The 16,117-nt window shown below is 42.7% G+C and overlaps 1 protein-coding gene across 13 annotated transcripts in view; it reads right to left on the bottom strand.

The window, feature by feature from the left end:
- Positions 1 to 16,117, bottom strand: part of LOC126980366 (transmembrane protein KIAA1109 homolog) — a 66,022-nt gene that overhangs the window by 23,402 nt on the left and 26,503 nt on the right. For 11 of the 13 annotated variants that reach the window (XM_050830209.1, XM_050830198.1, XM_050830203.1 and 8 more), the window contains 22 exons: positions 14,984 to 15,151; positions 14,525 to 14,705; positions 13,470 to 13,675; positions 13,099 to 13,246; positions 12,533 to 12,745; positions 11,763 to 12,000; positions 11,467 to 11,618; positions 11,148 to 11,283; positions 10,910 to 11,032; positions 10,273 to 10,456; positions 9,899 to 10,069; positions 7,694 to 7,846; positions 6,499 to 6,604; positions 5,561 to 5,688; positions 5,087 to 5,212; positions 4,587 to 4,745; positions 4,334 to 4,433; positions 3,876 to 4,060; positions 2,144 to 2,290; positions 1,300 to 1,561; positions 698 to 897; positions 44 to 417 (listed from right to left, as the gene is read on the bottom strand). In XM_050830209.1, coding sequence (XP_050686166.1) covers positions 44 to 417; positions 698 to 897; positions 1,300 to 1,561; positions 2,144 to 2,290; positions 3,876 to 4,060; positions 4,334 to 4,433; positions 4,587 to 4,745; positions 5,087 to 5,212; positions 5,561 to 5,688; positions 6,499 to 6,604; positions 7,694 to 7,846; positions 9,899 to 10,069; positions 10,273 to 10,456; positions 10,910 to 11,032; positions 11,148 to 11,283; positions 11,467 to 11,618; positions 11,763 to 12,000; positions 12,533 to 12,745; positions 13,099 to 13,246; positions 13,470 to 13,675; positions 14,525 to 14,705; positions 14,984 to 15,151 — 3,860 coding nt within the window. The remainder of the gene's footprint in view (positions 1 to 43; positions 418 to 697; positions 898 to 1,299; positions 1,562 to 2,143; positions 2,291 to 3,875; positions 4,061 to 4,333; positions 4,434 to 4,586; positions 4,746 to 5,086; positions 5,213 to 5,560; positions 5,689 to 6,498; positions 6,605 to 7,693; positions 7,847 to 9,898; positions 10,070 to 10,272; positions 10,457 to 10,909; positions 11,033 to 11,147; positions 11,284 to 11,466; positions 11,619 to 11,762; positions 12,001 to 12,532; positions 12,746 to 13,098; positions 13,247 to 13,469; positions 13,676 to 14,524; positions 14,706 to 14,983; positions 15,152 to 16,117) is intronic. The other 2 variants (XM_050830202.1, XM_050830207.1) reach the window with 2 other exon arrangements.

The following is a 16,117-nucleotide window of genomic DNA, read 5'->3' as shown; positions in this document are numbered from 1 at the left end:
TTCTTTAGAGTATGTAGCAGAAAGGTAATACAGTGGTTCTTACAGTGGTGGTTCCTTCACTTCTATGGTGGGAGATGGGACCCTGAAGCTCTTGGACCTGACATGGGACTTGGGGCCAAGACCCAGCCGGTCCTTCATGGAAGTCGCCTTTACACTCTGCCGCCGCAGCTTCTTGATCACATCACGCCGGAAGTCATGGAACACCAGGGCCTCCAGCTCCTGAAGGCGGCGCATCTCCTGCTCAATGGTGGAGGCTGAGGCCCCTAGAGACTTGAGATCATTGACTGTCTTTGCTTGCTCATTCATTTCAATTTCAAGCAATTTGGCACGCTGCCGGGCATCCAGGCTGGGATCAAAAACAAAGGCTGGCAGACTTTCATTAACTGTAGCCTGCCTCCTGAGGGCAGCTGACTCTTGCTGAGGTGAGAAAGAAAAATAATACATAAAAAGGGACATAATGGAAGGACCAAGAGCAGCTAAACAATGGTCAGATGTATCAGTCAACATGATAAGTAAAACAAGAGTGGTCAAGAAGGAAAAAATCATGTGCATCAGCAGTAGGCATATAATAATCAAACAATGAATAGGATGCATGACCAACCTGGAAAAATATATCACTAAAAACAAAAACTCCAGTTGGATGAGATGATGTAATTATAAGAACACACACACACACACACACACACACATGGCCCACCTGTGATGCTGCATGGTCGTTGTGGTCCACATCATCATCTGAGTCATAGGTTCCCTGGGGCACGGTAATGTCTGGTGCCCCAGTAAGCATGGTGAGGGTGCGGGCAAGGGCACTCAGGTGCTTGCCAATGTTGACATCAAGGTGAAGGTCTACGCCCTCCATCTGCCACTGAACATTGAGCAGCCACTTGGCATTCTCCGCTGTGGGAATGTAGTTTGTCATGTGTCTAGACTTGGTAACATTAAGACACTTACATTCATTTCAGGATAATCATGGAAAAAATGCTGATGAATAATAACCCACTCTACACAAATATTCCCAAGATATGAACAATAGTTTTTCCCTAACAAGTTTTCCATTTATTCATTTATACATGCTCAGCTGTATGTTTTCTTTATTTTTTGTTGTTGATACTGCTTTGGAAAACAGAAGCAGGGTGGTCTAGAGGAGGATTACTAAATGTGAAGGCTCTCACCAACGATGGAATGGAAGCAGAAACTGTAAGTGTCCCTGCAAACATCTGAGTATTCTTTATTATAACAAATATGGACAAAATCCTCCTTTTAATAATAAGCACCTCGCTTTCATCTCCCTTTGCCCACCTTTTTCCGAGTGTCCAGCAACGGTGCGGCTGCAGACCTCATATGTGCCCTCAGATACTGTGCACAGATTGATGTTATGGTCCTTGAAATCAGGCTTCCAGTCATCAAGGCTCGTCTCAAACTCTGGGGCAAAGCGCATGCAGAAGCCCTTGAAGCGCGCCTTGCAGACCAGCGAGCCAGAGTTGCAGGCAGAGATGATGGTGTTCTCCAGCGTGACCACCAAGGCATCACGGGTCTCTGTCGAGTCTACCTGGTGACTGACCTGGTGATGGAAGACTAGTATTTAACCCGGTAGCAGCGACGAGCCAAATTTGTGGCTTTACAGTGTAGCAGTGACAGTCCAAATTTGTGCCATGATATAAACCCCCAAAAATAGATGATGCATAAACCGATCACAAATGTGTTGATATATATAATGAAATGGTGTGCGTGAGTGATGATTTTTTTCTCACTATTCTCGCTTAGAGGGGCCTTTAAGAAACATGATCCCCACAGGTACCAGGTTAATCTTGATGGCATGCAGCATACCCCATGGATGAAAAGAAATATTTCCTATTATGATGAACAATGCACTTTAATCTGGATCTACACTCAAATTATCCAAGTCTGATAATCCTATATAATAAATGCAACAAATGGTAATATTCCATCAGTCTTTGTTCACCTTTGCAATATATCAACAAACCAAACAAAAAAGTAACCTCTGTACAAGCCTCATTAACAAGTTCTTAATATCCCCAACATGTCAATGGTATCATCCCTCCAATCATTTAAGTTTTCCAAGAGGAACCTTACTGCAAATAGTATCAATGACCTATTCATCCCATAAGTAGGGTCTCCTTACTGTGAGGCAGGGGTTGAGTGGCAAACATATGCCTATGTCATCCACAGTGAGATGCAGGAACACATTGTTGGTGATGTGAGCAGCTGAAGACAGCGAAGAGAACTGCGGCACCTTCTCAAACACCTGCTGTGTGGCTGTAAGCACCTCCTGAAAGAGAAACAAGAAGGATGATAGCATGCTAACGGGCATACAAGCTTAGTCAAAAGGAAAATAACCAATATGGCTATTCCATGCTAGCTTGTGATAAAAGCCTACTGCTGGCAAAAAAATTTTTTTTTTTTTTTTTTTAACATGCTGGCCTATAGCCCTGGTAGGCTTTCTTGAGGGGCCTGGTGGTTTAGGGCAGTGCTGGGCACTTCCACTAATTAGTCCACAAATCCGCAATAGCGGAAGTTCCTTTTTATTTGCGGATTTGCACTTGCGACATAAAGGTCGCTAATTTGCGGATTAGCGTTTGTGGTATTAATTTCGCTAACCTCCACTAACATGTGGAGGAGCCAACCCGGACAGCCTCAATCTGATAGATACTTCAAATATTAAAATAAAAACTGATTAACTTCAAAACTTTTTTTAATTGTTGCCTTTTCCACTTTTTACAAAAAGCATATTCACATAAACCTCTCAGGGTATCTTATTATATCATAATAAGTATTTTGAAGGAGATAGGGCATATGAATATGGAGTTAGTTGTGACAGTCACACTGATGAACTTCCTTTGGTCCTTCTCATTAAAAATAAGTTTGAAATAGATGCTTATCAGATTATTACAAATTAATTAGTATGATTACAAATCATCCATATTTGAAGTAGCAGTAGCGTATGTATGATCAATGCCTAGCTACAACATTACATCACAAATAGAGTGAAAAGAGATTTGAGAACTATTGATAATACAATTTTTGTTTGCGGTTTGCATTTGCAGTGTCAAGTTCTGTGGCGGAAGACTGCAAATATTGTGTAGCTATTTGTGATAGCGGATTTTTTATTGCGATTTAAACTAAATCTCGAAATTTGTAGAATTGTGATTGCGAAAGTTATGGAGTAAGTTAGCGGAAGTTCAAATTCGTTAGCGATGCCCAGCTCTGGTTTAGGGTATCTTCAAAACATGATAGCCAGCACCTTATGGTATAAATCAAGAAAGAATGACCTCACTTTGTTGTAGAGAAAGTCTCATTAGTAGGAAGCATATATGAATTTTTGAGTCAAGACCTATAGTAACTTTGGGGTTTTGTTAGGTTAGGTTAGGTTAGGTGAGGTTAGTTTAGGGTATCTTCAAACACATGATTGCCAGCACCTTATGGTATAAATCAACAAAGAATGACCTCACTTTGTTGTTAAGAAAGTCTCACAGTAAGAAAGAATATATGAATTTTCTGAGTCAAGACCCATAGTGACTGTTTTGGGTTTTGTTAGGTTAGGTTAGGTTAAGTTTAGGGTATCTTCAAACACATGATAGCCATAGGTGTCACTTAAACAATCCTGCCTGTGCTACTACCAGGCTCAGGGACATTCAATAGCAGCCCCCTAAAACTGAAGTCTAAAGAGGCAACGATGACCTCAGCCTCAGGGGGGGTAAAAAAAAAAAAAAAAAAAAGCCCAAAGGCACCATAGACAAACTTGTAAATTATTCTCATTTCTCAAAGTTCTCGAAAATTCCCATGGAAAGTTTCCCAGTTCAAAATTCCCGGGAATTTTACAACCCAATATGGTATCCCAAACCACCCTTACACACCTTGTTGAGGGAGGCTCTTTGTTCACTCCAGTACTCATAAGCATTTTTGTAGTTGAGCCAGACCAGCACAGCCCTGTCCACAGCGAGGGGCTGCACACACACCAGGGGTCGTGTCAGGGTGATCAGCACCACCTCACCCTCCTCCCCAACACTCAGCATCTCATTGTACAGTGCATTACGTAAACCTGCAAGAAACGCAGCTTAACCACCGAGCATACATAAACCTTTCTTTTCACACACACAGGCCATTGGTGGAAAATCCCTTCATATTGTTTCATAGCAAAAAATGAGAAATTCCAATACAAGTGACTAACATATTAACCAAAGTATACTTCATAGGAATATCATAATCAACTAATGTAACAAGAGGAAGGGAAGACCATGAATCAGTGAATCAATGTATACTGTACCATAAAGAGTCAATCACCACTTCCACCAACACTGAATGGAAGACTTACATATTCTCGTTCGGAAGAAGGCCAGCTGCTGGAACTCCGGCTCTGCTTCCTCAAACATGTCATTCCTGAGTAGCTGACCCAAAGCCACATTGATATCCACCTGGAACAAAGACACACAGAAACCTGCTCAGCTTACTTCCACAATAATAAACATGCTTCTAAAAAGAAAATCAACATGACAAAGAAAGAGGAATTTTACACATTTGTAAGAGAATTAGTGTAGTGGAAGGTGGATGACTGCCCCTCCCCTCACCTGAGCCTTGCCAAATATCTTCATGGGCTGCGTAGGGTCGGTGGAGGTGTAGATGGGGCGGCTGATGTTCTCCACCCTGTTGCTCAGCTGCAGCTCCACTACACCCGTCTCCAGGCGCACAGCTGACTGGGTTGGTGTGGTGGCAGTGATGATGATTCCCTGCAACAACCACAAAACTTTATGTAAGGTAAATCTATCTCTGATGCCGTCCCCTCACTGGATCCTTCTCCAAGGGTGTGGCTGAGGGAGAAGTACTTTTAAATTTCTATGTTCTGGCACCTCCTCACAGCACATTTAATCCCATACCTGTCAACTCTCATTCACCCCATCAACACTCCAACTTCCCAACCGTACTCCCAGTCTCCACACTTCCATATTTCACATTCACATCCCCAGCACAAACATTATTCTTTCATTCCCAAAACTTTTCAAACATGGAGATTAAACCTCCCAGATGCTCCTCATCCTAACCTTGCCTTTCTTCCCCTACCATGCTGTACCTTGAGGCGAAGCTGCAGCATGAAGAGCAGACGGCTGGGCTGGGAGACATGGCTGGTGCCCTCCTCAGACCACAGCGGCACAGGCTTATCCCCACCAGCCATTTTCTGCACCACCTCGTTCACCTCCTGCACATGAGAGATGACACCTTCAGACACGGCATAATTATTCATTTAAAGAAGATAGTTAGATACAAAATGAGAACAAGAAGTGTATGTGATGAAAAATATAATATAGGTTTTTGGACCATGCAAGTAATGGTAATAATGAAAAAAATAGGTACCAGGTGAAAACACACACACACACACACACACACACACACACACACACACACACACACACACACACACACACACACACATACAAACACATATAATTAAGATAGGTTAGTTAGATAAGTACACACACACACAAACATTCATATCATTTCATTTACAAACCTAAATCAATGGCTACTAAATCAAGTTGTGGCTCACCTTCATGAATACCTTCTGCACAAAGACAAGGTGGTTCAACAGGTCTGTGGTGAGGCTGTGTTCCAGGGCGCCAATATCCGCCACAGCACTCAAGTAGTTCCCCTCACGCAGCACCATCCCATCTGCAGCTGTGGAGACAGAAAAACATGTGAAATGAAAAGGCACTCAATAACTTCAAACATCTAAGGAGAGAACAAGTACAGCCTCTCTCATTATTATTATTAAGGAGGTGGGTATATTGTGTGTGCAAGCTGCAAGTTTTAATACTGTGATAGGACTTTGTTGCCCCTCCGTTGGACTGTGCTATCTTGTCTCAGAACTGGGACCCTTCTGGAGGTAAGTTAGGTGTGGCCTATCCTTGTGAGAGTTAGCATCCTTACTACTGTCTTATCTCAGCAGTTATATGAATGTACCTGAAAGATGTTAATTGATGAATGATGAGCTAACTCTTACTAAATAAAACCAATCAATCAATGCCTTAGAAATAAGCTTAACATTACTGATATGATGGTACAGGATGGAAATTTGTACAAGTAGATTACAGCAGTAATTGAAATATCAATAGGAACTCAGCAGCAATAGAATGGTTAGATAGTAATAACAATAGAGATTAACAGTAAGGTAATGGTCTGGTGATAGTGTAGTTGATAATCGTGATAATAGCACCAATAATGTAAGAGAATGGGAGAGACTTACAGCCCGTCCAACTCCATCAGGGAAAATAAGGACGTCAAAAGAAAACACGAAGAAGAGAATAGAGGCAATAAAGTAACACCTCTCCACTCCTCTTTCAGACACTCATCTATATATTTTTAATAGGAGTAATGATTGGCAGGCTTTTTTTCCCCACTTATTTCTGCCCTTGAGCTGCTTTCTTTACTGTAAAAAAAAAAAAAATAAATAAATAAATAAATAAATAAAACAGCAGTAGTCTTTACCGGCGTGTTGGTCAGTGTTGGAGGCATCGTCATGGATCAGCTCGGCCTCCACATGCACCTGAGGGAGCTGGATGCTGGCTGACGAGGGCAGGTGTGTGTCGCTGGGCTGGGGAGCAAAGTGGTTAGGAGTAAGAATGCAGTCGTAATGATATCTGAAGTTCTTGTTGCTAAACCTGAGGCAAACCAAAAATAGGTTAAAAAATAATAATAATAATAATGTGACTAGGTATTGACAAGTGGTAGTGGCTGGGGATCAAAGTAGTTAAGAGTAAGAATGCAGGTGTAATGATGTCTGATGTTTGTGTTGTTGAAATTGAGACAGAGATGGGTAAAAACTATGCACCAAGGGACTGATAAGTAATATTGGCTGGGGAGGAAAGTGGTTAGGAGTAAGAAAGCAGTTTAACACGGTAACAGCGACAAGCCAAATTTGTGGCTTTACCCTGTAGCAGCGACAGGCCAAATTTGTGCCATGATATAAACCCCCCAAAATAGATGATGCATAAACTGATCACAAATGCTTTGATATGTTTTATGAAATGGTTTGTGTGAGTGATGATTTTTACTCATTTTTCTCGCTTAGAGGGACCATTAAGAAACATGATCCCCGCTGCTACCGGGTTAATGATGTGTTGCTGAAGTTGAGGCAAACCATGATAGGCAAAAAAAGTAATCATGCAGCTAAGTATTGGGAAGTACTGAAAATTGTGTCACTGAACTTGAGACAAACTAACATAGGTGAAAAGAAATAATCATGCAGCTACATACCGACCAGTGGTAGTACAGTCTCTGAGTTTGAGTTACTATGATTGTGAATTTCATGTTATCTTTATCATGTGTTTCTCAGTCCAAAATATAGTATCATTTTAGTAACCATTTTCACTTATTCTTCGTGACCTTATCTTTTCACTGTAAAAAGAAAAAGTATCTCCCTCATGAAAGCAGTTATCTGTCTGTCTGTCTGTCTGCCTCTGTCTCTCTCACTCTCATTTTCGGTCTTTTTCTTTTGTCGGAGAAGCATATACAAGGGTTTTTTTGTTGCTATTTTTGTTTTTTGCCCTTGAGCTGCCTCCCTTGCTGTAGAAAAAAAAATTCTTATCTTCCCATCTCTCTCTCTCTCTCTCTCTCTCTCTCTCTCTCTCTCTCTCTCTCTCTCTCTCTCTCTCTCTCTCTCTCTCTCTCTCTCTCTCCATACCAGGTCCTGCAGTCGTGTGGAGAAGGAGAGGTGGTGAGTGGGGAGGTGGATGCTGAACTTGGCCTTGGCACCGGTGAAGCCCAGGCTGGACACTTGCTCCATGCGGTATTGTGCCTGCAGGGATGGGAGCAGCGCCGCCTGGATGCTGAGGCTCTGAAACACGTGAAGAGAATGGAAGCGATAAAATCTTTGTGTATTTATTTTTTTCATGGATCTGTTGTTATATCACTCCTTGCTGGGTTGTCTTTATTATTGTTTCTTTAGCATCATTTTGGCCCTTCAAACAATGCTGCTGTCAATTAAATTCAATCGTCTTGATGCTTAAGCTCTGCAACACATGAAGAGAATAAAAGTGTACAGTACAATCTTTATATATTTCTTTTATCATACCTCTTGTTACATGTTTTTTGTCTCTATCATTGTCTTTTTAGCATATTTTGGCCCTTTAAACAATACTTTTGTAATTTTTATGCCATAAGTCTGTAGTAGAGGGAAGAGGAACTGCTTTGATATTCTCCTTAAGGTTTTACTTGGAAATAAACCCAAAATATATACAATTTGAGCAGCTGGAGTCAACTGTCCTTGTGAGTGAGAAAGGACCCTGATAATAATTATATACCAAGGCTTCATGATCAATACATAAACCACAGAAAACAGTTTGCTGGCTTATATCAAGGCTATTCATTAGTCTCCACTCCTTAACCTGGTAGCAGCGGGGACCATGTTTCTTAATGGTCCCTCCAAGCGAGAAAAATGAGAAAAAATCACCCCTCACACAAACCATTTCATAATATATATCAAAGCATTTGTGATCAGATTATGTATCATATATTTTTGGGGGTTTATATCATGGCACAAATTTGGCCCGTTGCTGATACATGGTAAAGCCACAAATTTGGCCCGTCGCTGCTGCCGGGTTAAAACCACAGACATTGAAATACCCTACAAATCTAGCCTATCCAGGGCCTTTCTAATCATGGCTGAGGAAAAAAACTCTCCCTGAGGAGAAGTAAATGAGGAAACAGAAGGAGTAAGCACAAAACAGAAATGGCACTTGTCTCAAAGCACTACTAAATGATTTAAGGGGAGCGTCCGCCACTTCTTTAATTATTAGCATATGATCGTGATTATATTCATGAGAAATGTATGCTTATGGTGAAGTGATATATGCTTGCTTTGAGATCTATAAGTCGATACATAATAGCAGGAAAAAATAAAATGTAATTTAAAAAAAAACTAAACTCCCAGTTTCTCATCTAATGACCTACGCTGCTGAAAAAATTACCAAATAAACTTAAAGCAGAATCCAAAAGATTCATCATGGAAGATTTTTCAATTTTTGCTTTTCTTAAATGATGATAATTTTTTTCAATTTTGTTGGTGTATCTAATGATATTAAATTTTTTCTGACAAGTGTCCCGTAATTGAAAAGAAACTTGCGCTTCAGCTCCTCTTCCCAATGATGTATTGTTTATTAAAATTGGTCAAATAGTGGCGAAGTTATTACAGAAAAACTTAAACTAATCCCGTTTTATAAAAAGGAGTTAAAGTCTACGGGGACTTAAAGAGTTAGCCCTTTAAACCTAGATGCCTTCCCATTTGGTATTCTTTACTGAATTCCAGTTTTTTCTTTGTTTTGAAGGACTTTGTGTGTCTGATGGCGTCCTTTTCTTGGAAAGCCTGGTCATGAGCCGTCGTGCGAAACTTATCTCTGGCTCCTCCGGGGTGACTGATATTCACTGATGTATGTGTCAGCTCTGCTGCCTCCAAGGCCATTGCAGATGCTAATTTGCCTCAAGATGCCATACAAATATTCTTTTAGGCCATTTACTATGCTGAAACTTGATGATGTATGCACCTGTGTATAAATATAGCTTTTTTTTTTTTTTTTTTGTTGTTGTTTTAACGTCCCAGCCTTATGCGCCAGTAGGCTTTCTTGAGGGGCCTGGATGGTAGTCGGCCCCAGCCCGTCATGGTGCAGGCAAGTGTTTTATAGTGACGTGAGTGACGAGCGGAAGAGGGCGGGGGGTGGGAAATCAGCCATAACTCAGTTATTTTTGCTTATTTCTTCATAATATTTTGCCACAAGCTAGCCGGGGCATGTACGAAGATGTGATTTTTTTCAATTTTATCGATTTTTTTTTTTTTTTTTTTTTTTTTTTTAATCCACAGCGGATGCTCTCCTTAAGAGAGAAAACTCAGTACCTGTAGTAAGATGGAGAACTCAATGACTAGTGGGTGAAGGAGGGACTCGTGGGGAATTGGCTCCTGAGGTCCTGGAGGCTCTTGAGGTGGCCGAGGGGAGGCAGTCAGGTCAGGTTCGTCCGCTGTGGCTCCCCGGCTAAGACGAGCACTGGGCCGAGCCACACGCAGTTCCTGAGGTGTTAAGTAGATGGTGATAAGGAGAGCATGTGAGTGGTGAAGAGATCAACTTAATGATCAGGTGAAGTATGTGATGTATGAATCAATCAATCAATGTGGCATACAGCAGGGAAGGGGGTTAACAAAACAACAGAATATTGAGGGTTTGTTTCATGAGTGTGGGTGTAAATGTTCATGTATAGGTGCCTAATACTTACCATGAGTGTGGAGGAGAGTTGTTTGCTGCTGCGGGTCATCATGTCATGCAAGATCACTGGGTGTTGGGGGATGTCCACATTTACATCGCCAATAGTGATGAGCGCACTGTTCTTGGCCTTGGTCTTGCGGGACAGGCTGGTGTACAGGCCCTGACTCTTGCCAATGGTCACACGCACCACCGTCCTGCACAAGATAATTGGATTGACTGAAAAGTTGACAAGATAAATATCAACCACTGATAATGTATTTTTGCTGGGAGAATGCCTATCATCATCATCACTTCATCGACGCCTGCTCCTAGAAGCTCCCACCAGGGGATGACCACAGCAGAAGAGCTTCCAGAATGACTAAATAACCAATATTTGAATATCTGACACTCAAGAGTCATAAGCAGCTAGAGACAGGCCAACACTAAACACCATGAATTATCTACAGCAGCTGCATCCACTTGAGAAAGAAGAGAGCAGGAAGAAGAACTGAAGTGAAGCAACAAAATTATAGGAAACAAAGCAGATGAGGCACAGAAAAGAGAGGGAGGACAGAGGGAAGTAACAGAAGGAATGGCAACCACACTTCCATTACCCTCTTAAAACCTCTATATTCTTCTAAGCCCCCAAGAGCAGTTCCAATACTCACTGTTGGTTAGGAGCAATGCCCTCCAAGAGCACAATCATGGTGTCCCCAATGTGGCCCGTGTGGGTGAGCTCTGAGGTGCGGTGGGAGGCCCTCACCTGTGTCTTGGCCCCGCGTACCTTCTCCCTGTTGGCAGAGACTGATTAGCTTCTGCATGCTGTAATTCCCTCTCTCTCTCTTTCTCTCGCTCTCACTCTTGCTCTCCCCTCTCACTCTCTCTCTATCTCTCTCTCTCACTAACCTAAAAGTAAGGGATGAGTGGACGGCATTCATCTCCGCCTCCAGCTTCAGTCCACTGAGCGTGGCCAACAGTTTGGTCTTGTGGATCTTAGCCAGACCAAACACCACGAAGGGAGTTCTCTCCCCGGATATAAGACCTGGGAAATCAAGTTCATGTATTACCTCCCTTTCTCTCTCACAATGATTACACAAATTAAAGCAGGCATGGGACACATTTGTTGCATTCAGTGGCCTCTTTTCCTTGTTTTAGAGACCTATATGTGTCTACATCTGCATAAGGAGGATAAATATTACTAGATCAAGATGTCATGCCCCCTCACCAAGTTCCTTTGTCTTGTCAGCCATCACCGGGGGCAGGGCGACGGCAGGGGATGGTGGGCCGGCCTCAATGTCTGCTGCTTTGCTCTCCTTCAGGATGTCATACTTGCGGCTCCCCTTGTAGCCCTCTGAGGCATCTCCAGTCACTGATGACCTGCCAGACAAGCCAGCACATATTCTCTTTACCTTACTTGTTACTTAAAGGATTTGCAGAGAGCTATAATTAGACATTAGAAACATTACAAAATCTGTCTAGAGGTTGATAGTTCAGACAGAACAGTAGTGTGCCCCGCCTCACCTCTGCTGCACTGTCTTGGTCTCCGGTGTGGTGGTGTACAAGTCCAGCAGGTAGTAGATATTGCGCCAGCATTTTGGGGTGGCTGTGGCCGCAACTGGGGGTGTGGGGGCCTCGGTGGCACCCAGCAGGGGGGACTTATCAGAGGAGCAGATGGTGGCTCCCTCCAGGCCTGAGCCACTCACGCTGATACTGAAGAGCGGGCTGCCTGTGCCTCGCTCAGCTCCTAAGTTAGTGTACCCTGCCAGAGGGTTGCATCATCATCATAATTATCAATACCATCATCAGTTAACCCTATTCTAACTCAGTAGTATCAAAAATACATGTGTCTATATATCTATCTATATCCTATTATCTCCTATATCCTATCCCAGCCTACACATCATTTTTGCTTGGATATTTGCTTTGGATATTTGATCTTGTGCTGCTCAGGACCTTTCTGTAGTTGGTTTAGGCTTGATGGATCTCATGCTGATATAACATCCACCTCATACGACTGTATATAAGATATGAATAAACTTCTGGAAGCAGAAAAGAAGTCACTAGTAACAGGAGAATGACACACACAAATACATTATCACATTGAAGCATTGAGCTGTGGAATGGACTGGGGGAGGAGGTGGTTTGTGCAAGAAACATTCATGATTTTAAGGAAAAGTTGGATAAGAGCAGATGTGGAGACGGGACAGCGCGAGCGTAGCTCTTTTCCCGAATGTCACAACTAGGTAAATACAACTAGGTAAATACATCTAAATAAAATCATTGTCACTTGCCTTTACTCATCTTTGTGGAGGAACGGAGTCTCTGGGCAAAGCTCTGAGGGCGGGTGGTCCTGGAGGTGGTGGGAGGAGGGGATATGCGGGTGGAGAGGGAGGACACCACAGAGCCACGAGGTCCCTTGATGCCTGCCAGGGAGGACACGGTTGCCTGCTCCTCGCTGATGCTGAGGCTGTACTCGTTGGCCTTGTACTCCCCCTCATGCAGCTCTGTGGGGGAAGCATTGTCTGCTGTGACTGTTCAGTCTCTAATACTTACATGTATATTCACTAAAACTTAGCTACCTAATAACAGTACCTATTTTGTTTCTCAGTGTCATAAATTACTGATGCTTATTGTTGCTATAGGGGTGTTTTGATGCTAGGCAAAACACAATGTTTACATTACATACGCCTTTTCTGAGAAGGATAAAAGGATTAAATAAGGTCAACATTAACTACACAACTGTCTAATACTTCCTGGCCATTCATAAGTGCATGTAAGATGTTGACCTTCAATACACATTTACATTTCATAAAGACATGTAGAGGTCAATGTTTCTTTACATTCCCTTTTGTCACACCTGAGTAAGATCCTTCTTTGTGGTGTGTCGGCAGATTGTTGTCCTTCCCACGCATCGGCCTCTGTTCTCGGAGGCCAATCTGTGTTGCCCTGGCGTTCTGGTACATGGAGCTGATCTGGTGCAGTAATCTCAGCAGTGGCATGTTGACCTGAGAAAAAATTAAACTTCAAATTGTTACAGCTACAAGGACCTTCTCTCTGAGAAAGCACTTTCTGCATGTTACTCCATCTGCATGATGCATGATGTACCTTCTTTCCATACCTACATCATTTGCATACCTCAAGCTCAGTACTTGCTGTGCTGCCTTCATCTATAACTGTAACACAACAGCACTAGAGAAAAGGCTGTGATGTGTTCCCTTGTGAACTTGCCTGCTGTGCTATGTAGTTGACGTTGAGGGAGAAGTGAACCATGGTGGAGGTGTGCTGCTTGAGGGCACTGCGGGAGACAAACAGGGTGGGCTGGTGGTTCACCCACTCCCGGGAATCATCGGTCACCTTGCTCACATCAATCTCCAACCCAACACGCTCACAAAGGAAAGCTGGAACCTCAATCCCTATATCTAGGAAGAACTTCCCTGCAAGTAACATATTGACCAATTAATTATTAGGAGTAAATCATATGGATAGTTTTCAAGATAAATTACTATTATAATTATATAAGATAATTAGTGTTCATATGCTTCTGAAGAAGAGCAACAAACAGGCAGTTGTTTAGGCAGAATAGTAACTTGAGGAACCAGGACAGGCACTGTGGTGTTGGGGCTGAGACACAACAGTTTGATTAGGAGTGGAGTGAGAGTGCTCTGAAGAGTCCCAGCAGCTGTGAAGCATTAATCATACAGTGCAGAGGCCCCAGGGCATGGGCACAACACAGGAACAGGTGGTTCAGAGGCAGACACAGGTGTGGCAGGTGTTATACATTCCCAACACCTCTGTCTGCCTCTGATGGTACAGCATGTCTTTTGTCTCTTATCAGGAGTCACTCTGACAGCAGTGACTGAACAGCTTGTAGTCAGCTGCTTGTGACTGATAATTTCATTTTGATCTGTGTCTCCATGACTTTATGCTTTCTATCTCTAAGAGCACATGCCTATGTGATGACTTATGTATTCTCCCATTTCTAGAAAAATGCAACTATGCATGAAATTGTGGCAAGCACACATCACCCATAAACTATTGTAATGTTAGTACCATGGCACCTGTCATAAAGAAGCAGACTCTATAATGTATTGCCAGGCTGCCACGGAAAAAAGAGGCAGTGCTATTGACAGCAGAACTTGAATAGCACTGACAGAGGGACTGGCACAAAGCAGTCCTCCGAGGTACAGCAGCTGCACAGGAGAACCATGAGGCAGTAGTATGGGTGGGTGGGGCAGGCAGGCAGGAGAGGGTCCACACCACCCTCACCAACACACTCTACCTACCCTCTGATTCACAGGTGTCCCCTGAGGAGATGCCATCTCCGTTACCTGGGTGCAGCCCTGTCTTTCTCTTCTTCCGGTTGAGTTTTGACGCCTCCGATTCTATGATGTCCACACGCAGAGTCTCCACGCTTCCTGTGATGGACACATTGGACCCCAGCTGCTCCAATGGCCCTCCATTCACCTGGTAATATGACGGAAATATTAGGGGCATATATGTACTTCAATCAAAAAGAAAACCTTATGGCTTTTTGAGAAAGAAAATATATTTTATGTTGGAAGTTTTGGAATTCAGACCTCAAACAAGGTAGGAATACTAATTAATCTTAGTGATATATTTTGATTATTAATTAATTCTTAAACTTGTCATTCTTTATATCTACATATCTCCAGGTAACCATACATACTAATTAGTGAAGTTACCTCTCCCACTGTTGACTCCAAAATCAGGTGATTCCCTACCTGCTGAGTAATGACTCCAATAGCTGAAAGCAGGGGTTCAAAAATGACATGAGCCTCCAGGAAATGTGCGCTGTGTGGAGGTTCAGGAACGTTGCCAGAATCCCGGTTAGGGAGGTGTTCCTGACGCTCACTCTCTCCATCACTGAGTAACGGCAACTCCTCCCCACGCTGTAAAGTGATGCTTGTTATAATGCCTACACAAACAACTGGTCCAGTATTCTTGGACATAGTTAAAAATTACTTCTTACTTAAATAAAAATTTGGACTAATGTGTATGTGCACACACACACACACACACACACACACACACACAAACACACACACACACACACACACACACACACAGGGAAATGAGGACAATAATCAGGGACAAGGTTTTCAACGTGCCCTGTGATGAGTGGGGTCCCACAAGGTTCGGTGTTGGCGCCAATAATGTTTGCTGTTTATATAAATGATATGATGGACGGAGTGAGCAGCTATGTGAGTTTGTTTGCAGATGATGCAAAGCTATTGAGACGAGTGAATGATGTGAAGGACTGTGAGGCATTGCAGAGAGACCTGGATAAAATATGGGTACATAAAATACAATAAAAATAGTGGTACATGGCAGATGGAGTTCAACCTTGGGAAATGTAAAAAAATAGAGTTTGGTAGGAGTGGTAGAAGATGTAAATATGATTATAAAATGGGAAGTGAGATAATATGCAGAGTTGTGGAAAAAAAAGACTTGGGAGTGACTGTCTCGGAGAACATGTCACCGGACAAACAGATCAACAGGATAACAGGACAAACTATGAGTTTGCAGAGGAACATAAGGACGGCATTTGTGTATTTGGACGAGATGATGAAAAAAATAATAGTTACAATGAAAAGGCCAAGGTTGGAATATGCAGCAGTGGTCTGGTCTCCTAACGAAAAGAAGAACATAAGAAAGCTGGAAAGAGTGCAGAGAGTGGCAACTAAGATGGTACCGGAACTTAGAGATCGGACTTGTGAGGAAAGACTCATTAGCATGGGGCTCACAACCCTGGAGAGAAGAAGAGAAAGAGGAGACCTAATAGCGGTGTACAGGGTGGTGAGCGGAGTGGAGCATTTGAACAGAGAGGACCTGTGTGTGTGGAACGAGAGAGAAAC

This window comes from Eriocheir sinensis, chromosome 44 (genome assembly GCF_024679095.1).
Source record: "Eriocheir sinensis breed Jianghai 21 chromosome 44, ASM2467909v1, whole genome shotgun sequence".
In the NCBI taxonomy this organism is placed as follows: domain Eukaryota; kingdom Metazoa; phylum Arthropoda; class Malacostraca; order Decapoda; family Varunidae; genus Eriocheir; species Eriocheir sinensis.
This window is presented reverse-complemented; position numbering and strand designations above follow the sequence as displayed.